This window comes from Ooceraea biroi, chromosome 4 (genome assembly GCF_003672135.1).
Source record: "Ooceraea biroi isolate clonal line C1 chromosome 4, Obir_v5.4, whole genome shotgun sequence".
Classification (NCBI taxonomy): Eukaryota; Metazoa; Arthropoda; class Insecta; order Hymenoptera; family Formicidae; genus Ooceraea; species Ooceraea biroi.
This window is the reverse complement of record NC_039509.1, coordinates 12361487-12374238: the sequence shown is the minus strand read 5'-3', so window position 1 is coordinate 12374238 and position 12752 is coordinate 12361487. Positions and strand designations below refer to the sequence as shown.

Sequence of the window (12752 nt, the reverse complement as noted above, 5' to 3'; positions counted from 1 at the left end):
GAGATACTTTATACGCGGTACAGTTAGACAATCGGTATATGCAAATGTGTCGTGCAAACTTCCGCGATTACGCGAGCGGAAACAGTTTGCATCGCATCTGATCGCTGCACGAAAATATTCCTCGATTGTTGTTGTTAACTTACCCGGATTGTCAGCGCGGAAACGGAAGATGACGTAACCGTTATTGGGAACAGCGATGGTGTCCTTAGCGGGCGGCAGGTCGAACTGTCTGTGCAGGAGACCTCGTTTATCGAGGTCGAGGGCGTGCTTCAAATTGATCTTCTTCACGTTTCTATCAGGAGAACGACCGATACCGACCACGTTGAATGCATATCCGTGCAAGTGGAATGGATGCGATAGATTTGGCTGTTGTACTGTAATCAAATACCAAAGGAATTCAAATAATGTTTAGCTTTGCAAAACTGTCATAAAGAAAGTTAAATAATGATATAAAATTATATATATATATATATATATATATATAATTAAATACGTATAAAAAATTATACGTATATTGTAATTAGAAAATATTAAAAAATTCTCACAGAGATCGCAAATGTAAGATTTAAAATTTTAATATGTTTCTTCTGAAATGCGCTTTTCCGTTTAATGTGGAATTCTTCACATGAAAGTAATGAGCGTAATTGCACCAGTAAATGTGAGGTACATACCTTCGTCTACGAGAACCACCTCGACGACCGCGTTGTACGGGATGTCGACTTGATGCGTGCACATGCAGTTGGCGCCGCAGTCAGCCGGTCTATTATCACCGTTGCAGAATTGTTCGGGCGGAACGTCGTCGATCTGCGAAAGTGGAGGCGCCGGAGGGAACGTGAACGAGATCTCGTCCACGAGGGAAATCACATGGTCGCCGGTCGGTGCAACTGTAAATAACAAAATGTAGTCGTTGTTAATACTTGAAGATGCGTGCAAAGAAAATTGCCGCGGGAAATTTTCGCACACGAATCACGACGAGACGAATCCCGATTGCGGAAACATCGAAACTCCCAATTTAAGAGCGAATGGAGAAGACAAAAAACGCGAGACACGAAAGGGAGAAACGGTAGTTTTGAAACACTCCGTACGTCTCCACGTACTCCAGCACGAACCGGTTTCACGTACTATCGAGCCTAATTGTCCCGAAGAGAAGAGTGAAAGAGAGAGAGAAATACCGTCACTTATGACAAATGTACCTCGCAATGTACTCTACGTAATTCTTGGAGTTGCAAGAATTGCCGAAGATGTTGCATGCAACATGGTCTTGGATTGTATCCTTTTCTTCTTTTTTCTTTTTTGAAGCATACCTCTCCTTAAGAATACCTTGATAGTGCATAGTGTGTACGCACCAAACGAAAATCAAACGTCAGTCGTTGCGTGGCGTGTTCGCTTCTTTTCCGCGAATTCAACCGCCTATTACGCTCATTAGCGCTTACTTACCGAGGAAGCGATTGTAGGTCTGCGGCTGGAAGACCTCTTCTGGTCTGTAGAACAGGAAGCGGAACGGCAGGAAGATCTTCACGTCGGGGCGTTGCTGCAGGATACCCTGATCGATGTGGCGGGCATTCTTCAGCTGGCTCACGCAAACCGCATCCTCGCGCGGTCGGTTGCAGATGGCATCCAGAGGATTCAGGACCTAAGGAGAAAGCGCTTGAAAATTCGTTCGGCTTGTATGGTCTTTAATGTATGAGGTCGTAAATCTCAGTCAGTTTGAGAAGCGTTCCTAATGGTTGAAGAGAGCCCTGTTATACGATACTCTACTCTGTGTCGTGCACTATTTTAGCTTAAGTTTTATCTATGTATCTAACGTGTATGGAAGACGATCGATATAACGTGGAAATGGAATAAAAGCAACTACTCTTTCATTTCTTGTGATACACAATTGCATTGTTCGTTCTAGAAACGTATTTCATTTACAAAATTTAATACTGTCTTTGAAATTTTCCTTTCAAATGAAGAAATGAAGAAGAGAATTTCTTCTTCTGTAATGTATCTCGAAATGTCAAGCGTGCGTATCTTTCCTTCTATAGCTGGAAAGGATTAAAACGATCTCTCGTTTATCGATTGAAAATAAGAAGCAAATTTTTTGCTTCGATATTTACTCGCTTTTTAGTTTTTAAATTTTACAATTTCTGTGCGAAATATATTGAAGTCAACAAGTTTTAAATATTATTTCAATATAGACGATAATTAAAATAAATTAATTATATATATAAAGTTTATAATATCTTTTTACAACTGCTTACGATTCCTTTCATCTATATAATTCAAAGAGATGGCAGTGCGTGCTAAGATAAAATTTCGCAGAATCTCACATTTAAATATTTACTTGTTAGACTTTATGCAAAACATTTTTGTCTTTTAGATTTCATTGCAAGAAAATGACATACAAATGACTAAAAATTTTAAAATTTTTTGAAAAATAGAAGTATGCTTACGACGCCTTGTGGAAGACCATAATCGTACGTAGGTGGTGCAGTACTTGGCTGATAAGGACCACGAGCGTATCGTAGGATGGCCAGCTGTTGAGATCGCGGAATTCCACATTCTCCCAGCGAACGAACTTGGATCCAATAAGCGCCAACGGGCTGGTCGGCATTTATGACGAAATCGTAACGTTCACCTATTAAGAGAGAATGTAAAATTATAATCTTCCTTGGTAACATTTCTTAAATTAATCACTTCACAATAACTTCAAATTTCATTTAGCTTTTACATTTATAATATCTACTTTTCATTATTTAAATACTATAGAAAATTTATTTTCCTGTTAATTATTTTTCAAGTCACCGATTTAATTGTCGTTTACATATTAGTATTTAAACTATAACAAAGAATTTTAAATAAATTTATGTGGAATAAATTGCTTTACCTGAGAACGAGATTATGGTGTTCACTTGCACTGGGTGCACTGCTTCACCATCGGTAGCGATAATCGTGAGAGTGTGACCCTCGACCGTGATTTGAGAGGGGCATACCGATCCGTACGAATTGATCAGTCGGAATCGGTAACGACGGCCTGGAGTAATCGTGAACACCTCGAGGGGCGTGTTTGTCATGAAACCGGTATTAGGATCCTGCAATGAAAAGGTAGAAAATATTTTAGATTAGATTATAAATAATATCGAATAAATAAATTCGACTGTAATAATGTGATTATTTGCAACAATAAATACAGTAATGCAGGAATCATACGTAAGATTTGATGCGTCAGATGATATCTTCTCTGAGCAAGATCAATTAATATCCTCTAAATGACATACCCTAAATTGACCTTTCCCGTTGATCAGCACGCTTTCAGGTGCTTGACCGACGTTGACTGCAAGACGACCCGGAAAACGTTCGACAGCGCTCTCGTGGAACCAATCGCTGATAAGCATCACGTGTGTGGTTAAATCATAATCGTACATATTGCTATTAGGGTCCTTGCTCGGCGGCTGTCGGATCACTATACTTCCGTATAGACCGTCTATCTTTTGCATACCAGTGTGTGCATGCCAGAAATGCGTACCCTCATTGCCGGCTGTCCATTGATATCTTTATACACATCAAAATTATATTTTTATAATACAATTATTAAAACTTTTTGTAATATAATTATTCGTTGCACAATAAATTATTGAAGATTTTGAAAAGTTTGGAGAACATTTATCTAAAGCAACTAAAGCTCATTCCGGAAATTGATTATATGATGGAATAAGATATCACAGTTTCTTTGACTATCAAAAATAAAAATTTAAGATTTTCGTAATAGTCATCATCAGTTTTAGTTTCGAGTTAAAGTTACATTTTTTGTCATTTTGATTCCAACGTTTCGTATCAGGTTACTTCTCGCCTCTGATGAAATAGATTGAAATACTAATAAAACATCGGGACCAAAATGACAAAAAATTCTTTGACTATTTTTTAGAATTTTAAATGTTTAAAATTATAAATAAATTAAATAAAAGCTTGAATGATTTTATCGTGGCATATAATAAAAAATTATTATCTTTCTCCCATATAAGAATGGAAATTTTGTTGTATTAAAGGATGAGATTGTCACCCGCGCGTACCTAAACGTGTTACCCTCTTGAATGGGGCACTGCGTCACATAGGGTACACCGTCGTAGTATGGAGACCCTCTTTGCCATACACCGTGCCAATGTATCGTGGCTTCCATTCCCTCAATATGATTTTCCACGTCAATAACGACTTTGTCGCCCTGGCACACCTGTATACTCGGTCCAGGAATCATCCTGTTCGCAGTCAGGATACCTCGTTCAACTCCGTCCGCCAGAACACATTGGCAGTCGCTCCATATGGAATTGGTTGCGTTCGGTGTGCATACTTGACACGCTCTGAAAATTTATAACAAATTTGGATCAAATCTGAAAATTTCTTTCACAGAGGTTTAAACAAAGACGATTAAAATTTTGCACAAGTTTCTTCCTCGAAAAAACTCAGTTTTTAATTAAAAAGTAATATTTGTTTAAAAGTTATCACTCTGTTATATCTTATAGTACTCGTATATAAAATTAATTAAAATACAATATATTAAGACTTCTGTTGAAATCTTAAAAAGTTAATAAATACAATTTCAACTTTTTGTTGCGTTATCGCTGGTGGGCATCAATCCGTGAGCAGTTTTGATCGTTATCGGATCAAATATCGAATTGAAATGTTTCGTAAAGCACTTACGCGCCAAGTACAGTATAATATTCGAGTGTGAAGTGGTAGTAGCATATCCTGGGTGGCTCGTTCTCGCGGCAAGCGCGAGCACACTCGTCGGGCGACGAGAGCGATGGATTTCGGCGCAATTCGGCGGTCGCGCGCTCATTATAATCGAGAGGCCGCGTCCTCGGTGGCCTCATCGTCGCCCCCCGAGTGCCGAGATTGTCGACTCCGCCAAAGCCACTGCGGAACACACCACCACTAGAGGGGTGAGTTTGCACCAGTCCGTGAGCCGTGGGGAAGAAAGCCGCGCTATTATCCTGGGAGAAAAGGTCAGAAGAGGTTTTGATGTTGGGACTCCAGAAGGAGGACGACGCTGATTGATCCGCCGCTGTCGATTGATCTGTAACATATGAGTGATGTTCGAATGAGAACGACAGCTCACGAGTTGACCAAGTGGTTATTTAAAGTAGGGGTGGTTTGAATAATTTTGAGAGTTTGGTGCGAGAAGGGAAGTGAATCTATAATTTGTCCATTTTACGATATTTGCAATTAGATGACTTCATATTTAAAATAGATTTTACGAGGTATAGATTTATTTTACTGTCACACAAGACAAGATTGTTCAAATTTAATCCTCAGTGCTTTGGAATTGAATGCACCGTAAATACTTCTTAAAATATCCGAAAAAAGTAACAAATTGAAATTTCCCAATTTTGTATTATCTATTACTTTTGATTGCAGAATATAATTTCTAAGAAATTTGTTAAATATTCGTTTCGTACGCCAGCTCAATTAAAGAAAGAGACCATGTATCGGGACAATTTAAAAATAGACGCGACGGATAAAACGGCACTTGTACTTCGACATTTATTCTGATATTTATGACGCGGTGGATTTCCCGCTTTCGCAATAGTTAATAACTTTCTTGTTATCCGCGAATTTCATGCAATCGACGTGCGATATATCATTATTTCGTCGTAAGTTACGGACAGTGTCGTAACGCCAGATCATTACAAGTGTTCTTTCTGCTTCTATTCTGTGGCATCGGTCAATCGTGTGAGAGCGCAGAAGCAGGAAAGCGGACGTTTCAGTTCATTACGCGCATGGCGATCACGTCAACCACGATTTCAATTTTCGTTGGGAATCACGTACACATTGAAGCCGCGATTCGCCAGTCGAATATCTTTGGCATATCTCGCGTCTAATGGGAATCTTCTTAGCCTTGCAAATGCGACTCGTGTAACCGCACGATATTTATGCATTCGCGGTTGATCGCGGTCGCAGTTTAGAAAACCGCCCCGACGTACATTACCATCCGCGGAGCGGAAGTTATTTTTGAGCCGACTAGAAAGCCGGGTTTTTCGATCGTCAATCGATATCGGGCTTATAATAAGTACCGCTCGTGTCCATGGAACGTGAAAGTTCGATAAAGTTCAGACATTCTTGCGCGGGTATAAATGACATTCTTGTTTAAGGAGATACATGAATTCCAATCGTAGTTTAAAACGTTTTAACGCATCTTCCTTGAGCTGTGGACGAACTGTTTGTGTCCGCATGTAGGATTGTTTAGAGATCTCAAACTTTGAGTACTCCGACTTTCCTTCATTGCAAATACGCAAATTAAATTGCAACTGTTTCTTACAAATATAATTTCTATTTTAAGAGAAAACGATTTTTTGACTGTAACAATATTTTGGTATTTCATGTTGTATTGTAACTACATCAGATGTGAATCCATTCATGACATGTTTCAAGTCGCAAATAGTTTTGAAAGCTGTCAGGTGAATCTAGACGCTGTTTCAAATCGCAAATAGTTTTGAAAGCTGTCAGGTAAATTTAGACGCTGTAACGTTTAATGAGTGAAATGTCTCTACAGGATTGTGCACTTTCGAAAAGGCGAATCCGCTAGTTGTGTTTATTTTAGATTCGTCAAGTTGAAGTAGGTTTTTTATGTGCGTGTGTGTGTATGACAGATGAAATTGGCTGATAAAATTAATCGCTCAATGTCGTCAAACTAGGAATAATTGTTAGGATAGAATAATCGTAGATATAAGTTAAAAAAAAGAGATAATAGCAAAGTTAAATCTAATAAATTAATGTAAAGTTTTACTTTTAGAAAATCATTAATTCAACAGATTAAATTCTCAGTATCAAACTTTGCTACTCAAGATAAGGTAACGTTTTGTTGGTATTAAAACGTTATATAAGAATAGTAATTGCGATTATCTCGCGCGCATCTTCCCAATCAGTCAACAATGATTCGCCGTTGTGTAATGATTAGATCGGCTTCTTTGACACGGAATTCCTCGATCTGTATCGAGAAAGAAAAAGAGAGAAACTACTCGCGCATTGTAGTCACGTTTGAAGTCAGCAACAGCATGCCGCGATAGAATGCGCTATTAGTAAAGATCAGCCGGCGCTGCCCGAGATTTATCTCGCGGAATTTTTCAAGTATGACGTCTAATATTTCATGCCTTTATACCGGTTGATCGCGTAATGCTTATTCGGATAAACGTATGATGAGAAACGATGCGATAACGTTCTATCTAATGCCACGTACGAGATTTAGAATTGTTGCGCGCTTTCTGATAATATTATATAACATTAATGTTAGTCTGCGCTAAAACAATGCGCCGAGATAAAAAATTGCAATTACGTTTAGTGTTAAATTGCACGTAGACTTCCTTTTATTTCTTGCGCAACAAAAGTTACGCTGTACATATAATATACATAATTGCTCACACACAAGATGTTTAGCGTGAATTTTTAGTGCAAATTTATTATTTATGAGCGGACGTTGCAAATTTATGACCTTCATTGTTAGTAATAAAGAGGAAATAATAATTTCCAATATAATTACAGTAAAAAGTTTGACGCGATTATTACCGGAACGCAACTCTTCTGTGGCAACGACATCTCCTTCCGTTCTTGCACCCAGGCGAAACTGTTCTTTAGATCTTTTTCGAACTGCTTTCTTTCGTCATAATGATTCCGCAATCTTCTCAAAATAAAACAATCGTGCTGGCAACTAATTTTTGCTAGCAATCTTAATATACATGGTATCATTATCTAAATAGTTTACATTATGTATAAAAATAGAATAAATTAACGGAACTGGAAACATCTTTGTTTTCTCTTTTGATGAAAAGACGTTCAAAAACCAGAAATAAAAATATCGTATACTTTGCTTATTTGACCTAAATATTTGACTTAGAGAAATAATATGCTGAGAATCTAAATCCACGTAGAGCGAAGAAATTATAAATTATTTTCTGATGCATCATGTTCCATGTTCTATCTGTTCTCAATGACATAAGTCGCTTAGATCACCCCGGATTGTTCCAGCATACTTTTGCTTATGTGAATAACTTAACTTGTACATCCAGCGTGACTTAACGTATTCTGATAGCAACATTTCTTATCCCGTGAAATTGCATTGGTGTTCACAACGCACGGAGTACTCGTTAATTTTTTTTATTTTCAATCAACGATGAATTGTGAAACTGATCTATGCTGGACTGTGAATTCCCGCTGTTCGAGTCGAATCGGTTGATAGATCCGTTGGACAAGCCGGAGCAGGGTTTTCCGGCGTGGCCGTACCGCCCGTAACGCACCATGAGAAATAGTAGTCCGACTGCCGAATGATTTATACCCCGATGAAAGTCGTAGTGCGCACCACTATTGTGACCGCGTTTCGCCACCGCAATCGCCACGTAATGCCGATTCTGCGAAATTTTTCTGGCCAACGAAGTAACGACTCATTACTGCTGCGTGAACCATGCCAATGCGCGGTTCAAGAATAAGAAGTTTTCGTCTGGCTGAGTGATTGAAAGGATTATTTATAGCTCGATGCCGATTATGGTTAATGCGTGATTTATCTGCAAACGACGTGTAAGATTGCGGAATGGTCCATGACAACATCAGTAATGCAAAGAAACGCGGTGCATGTCACTGACAAAGGAAATTCAGATTGAACTCAAATTACATTATTTGCACTATACAAAATCACACAGCAAAATGTGCAAAGTGGTAATGTGTGATAAATAATGTCTTAATGACACTTTATTAAAGATACTTCACGGAAGGTACTTCATAAAAAGATCATGAACCTACATCGTCCACTTGCGTGTCCGATAGGATCCGTCACGCGGATGCACGTCGTGACGACGATATACAATACAATGTGGCGATGAGGCAATGTCGTGCTAGCTCGGTCGCGTCATGTAGAGCGAGCGCATAACGCAGCCATGTAATGATCGCCCTCGCGACTTCTTCATTATTGAGCGAAATGGGTGACGATGACACGGAGCTGTTGTAAGACGCTGCGATTGTGCAAGAGAAAAAGAGAAAGAGGAAAAAAACCCATGAATTAAGTAAGACAAAATCGCGTGCCTTCACGGTGCGCCCCGTCGCTCCTTTTGCGGCAATTAATTCGTCGCACTTCCAGTTTTACGCCTGTCGCGATTGTTCGACTGATTCCCGGAGTAACAGTATGTCCTGGGGCACCACCTGGATGCTTTCGCCGATTGTCCTCTTAAATCACACTGACGCTGACGAAAGGAGCGACTTCTGTACGTGCGCGCGTGGTATTTCGCACCTTCGAACCTTCACGATTACATAATACTACACGAAGTTGGAAACATGTCGATTATTATGTGTATAAATAGACGCAGTTAAATTGCACCGCAAGTTGCACGCCAAATTGCAAGGGGGCTCTCCGGTGCATACAATTTAATATTCGTTTGGGAACGTACTAGCGTTTCGACTAATCTGAGCTTTGATTCCGCGCGAGGAGCTCACTTTCAAAGCGAAGCAAGTTAATTGTGTCGACTCCATTAGGAGTCGGTTAGCGTGAGAGCGTCCGTCGTTTATCGTGACGTAGTGCTCGTGTGATTGCACGAAACCAACGCACGAAATCGCCTCCGCGCGAGATACACGCGCGTTAAGACCCGTGACCAACGCTCTACGTAACGTATAATTTAACCAATTTTCTTTTCCGCGTGCTTCGATCCGCAGTGGCTTAATTCTTTTTTAAGGTTCGCGGTAAAGGAGGAGCCGGGCAAAAATGACTGCGGAATGTAACGCCGATCGGTGAAAGCATTCGGAGAAAATCCATTGAACTTGTAACAATTGAGAGATAAAGCCCGAGCACACCGCTGTCTTCGTTCAACGTTGTAATTCTCCAATTTTTGCGCCCGCAGCAATCCGCAGAAACACGGGTCTTTCGCAGTTTTATTTGCCGTGTGCTGCATAAAGATCGTCTTAATTTCATTGAGTCACGGACAGATTAGGCGGAGCTGACACATTTAGGAGATAATTACTTCTTTGAATTCAACCGCTTGTATTATAATATCGTCAACGTTTCTTTCGGTTTTTCAGTCCGGCAATAATAAAGCATACCGGACTCACCATTTTCCCTATTTTTTCGCCATTTTTTATCCACTCATTTCGTGTATTCTTGCTGCGGAGAAGGAATGAAACATTCTCGTGGGTGTAAATTCCTCTTCGGCAACAAATCAGGAGCCGCAGCTCATTTTCGACCGGTTGATGCGCACGCGATCGCGCGTGTTCAGACAGACACACTTTCATCGAGCATCTCATGTTTTTCCCATTCTTCCACGCGACCCGACACTGCTGCATAATAATACGTATATAGCTTTTGACAGCGATCGTGTGATTAAGTCCGTGCCTTCAGCCGAATCACTCAGAGACGTTAGTTACCGACCCCATTAATTATCTTATCGTTAACGTCTTATTCAGCTGGACGAAATTACTGTCAGCTGTCTCGATTTAACAGTTTAATGCACTTTTCACGGCCGGTTCTTTACTTTCGTTCACTTTCTTTAAGACACTTCTTATACTTGAACTTGTACTGGATCAATTTTTCACTATCAAAGCGGCACATATGATAAAATACATTCAGAAATGTTGAGGAAACGAAATAAGAAAAAAGAGATTAAGCGCGAAATGTTACATATAAGTGCTAGTAATCGTGTTCTCGTTCATTAACATTTTCTTCGCGGCAGTAAGAGACTATCGATTACAAGTGCAGATCATATCATCAGCTGCTACGAAATCAGGAGCGAGGGGAGCATAATTAATTCTGTCGACAGATAATGCAGCTAAATGTCATGCAAGAATCGTAATAGGACACGATAGTCGTGATGAATAGAAGCGCATACATCGGGTGTTCCCGTTGTTTTCCGACAGCACAAATATCGCTTGAGATAAAGTAATGCGAATGCTTCAATTTGGTCCCATCATTTTTACGATCTTTTTAACTGGCTATTAATTTCGGCAGCCGCTATGTTGTTAAGCGCGATACAATTTTATAATTAAAGATAAAGAAACACGAAAACGATGTTTACGGGCGGCACAATAAAACGCGCGAGGAAGTGAGAGCGGAATCCGAGAAGTTGTGTGATAAAAGCGCACTTTCGTTTCGAGCAGCTAAATGCGTGCCAAATCGTAAAAGACAACGAGCATCAGTCTGCGCGAGTATCCGTCTCGCTTATTTGAGGAAATATTGATTTACGTTGGCTAGAACGAAAGTACGAAATAATTATCTTGCAGCGTTGACTGCGCGGGAAAGAAATACGACTTCGCTTACGACAAGTGCACTTGCAAGTCGCAAAACGGGTGAGAAAAATCTCAGTATTATCCGTGTGTTCCAGGAGGATTGGGTTTTCTTCTCACACCACGTATGTACGTCGTTATTGATATTTACCGTGGGAGTCGCTCGAGCCGAGATTGCGACTCGTCTTGTGAAAGTTCAAATAAAAGGCCAGTTCATGATGCGACCGTATCGACTTGGATACGTTTAATGTCGCATCTTGATCACGGCCCTCCGTTCTTATTTCGAACGCGCATTTAGATTGTTATTTGAGAAATATCATCCGCAAATTTAATAAAATTTTTATAACACTAAATGCAGGAGATATTCTCCAAAGTAAAAGCGAAAGCTTAAATAACATTTTAATTTCTCAGTTTAAAATATTCATGGTATCTTGATAAATGTCCTGAGAAAAAGTATTCGATCGTCGTAAAAACATAAGATAAACAAGATCAATTTATGCGAATTAATTACGGCCAATCGTAAAACTTCGTGCGCTGAGGAGCGCACAGCCTGGAGGAAACGCAGATGGAAAGTGCGATGATCCGCTCGCAAACTTGGCCTTGTCCTTGCCCCCGTCTCATCTTACGGAACGGCATGAAGAGTTGCTCTCCCAAGCGCAGCGCCAAGTACCGCAGGTAAAAACGAGAAGTGAGATATGTAGAGAAACGGAAAAGGCGAGAGCACGTCGACGAGGTAGAGCGTTCGCGTCAAGATTGGCACGTAATGACGGCACGTAAACGCCGCTCCGATTGCGCTAATGAACGTAATAACAACGGTTTACTCTCCGCGGATCGCGGAGGGAGGGTCTCCCCGGTGCGGCGAGTTACGTTTTAGATTGCAATCCACAACAGCCGCCACGACGAAAGTCAGTCAATCCCGACCACGTGCATCGCGAGAGGAGAAATTATCTCTACGGGCGGTATTCGTCATTAGCGTACGCCAATTGCTAGCCCGATCGACACGTTATTGAAAGCTGGCAGCGTGTTTTTTTTTTATTAAGCCGAGCACGGGTGTGACGCGATGGAGATGATTCTCTCTGATTGCCGTTCATTTGACACGCAGAATGGCCCCCGGCGGGAAAAGTATCTAAAAGCATCTTATCCCTGCTTTGCAATTTCTGATAGAGTAGTATATACACAGTCGTCGACATGAATATGGTCGCAGATGTAGATTGATATTTGGATTCAGAATTCAGCATCCAAAAAAGATGTCTGGAAACTCTCTGCGCATAGCCGCAGGTTTAAAGTGATCTTTCATCGATCCGCCTCTCATTTATCAATCCATTTATCCGAGTCAGAGCGGACGAGCACCACATTTGCTCTTAACTGCTCATTCATCTTCAAAAGGTACTGATTTCCGCACGCGTGCGTGTGACTTATCTCCGAAATGAGAGAATAAAGTTGTTCCAAGCTCACCGTGAGAGAGAAAAGCAAGACCGAGCAATCTCCCGGAGACTATGAGATTATGCGAGATCGACCGAGCG

The 12752-nt window shown here is 40.5% G+C and overlaps 1 protein-coding gene across 1 annotated transcript in view; it reads right to left on the bottom strand.

Annotated features, from left to right (window-relative positions):
• The window catches only part of LOC105278653 (laccase-5), a 48547-nt gene that overhangs the window by 5340 nt on the left and 30455 nt on the right, over nt 1-12752 (bottom strand). Inside the window, exons 2-9 of the mRNA XM_011337879.2 lie at nt 4678-5053; nt 4053-4337; nt 3261-3534; nt 2870-3074; nt 2436-2620; nt 1438-1633; nt 672-884; nt 144-374 (exon numbers count right to left, since the gene is read on the bottom strand). Coding sequence (XP_011336181.1) covers nt 144-374; nt 672-884; nt 1438-1633; nt 2436-2620; nt 2870-3074; nt 3261-3534; nt 4053-4337; nt 4678-5053 — 1965 coding nt within the window. The remainder of the gene's footprint in view (nt 1-143; nt 375-671; nt 885-1437; nt 1634-2435; nt 2621-2869; nt 3075-3260; nt 3535-4052; nt 4338-4677; nt 5054-12752) is intronic.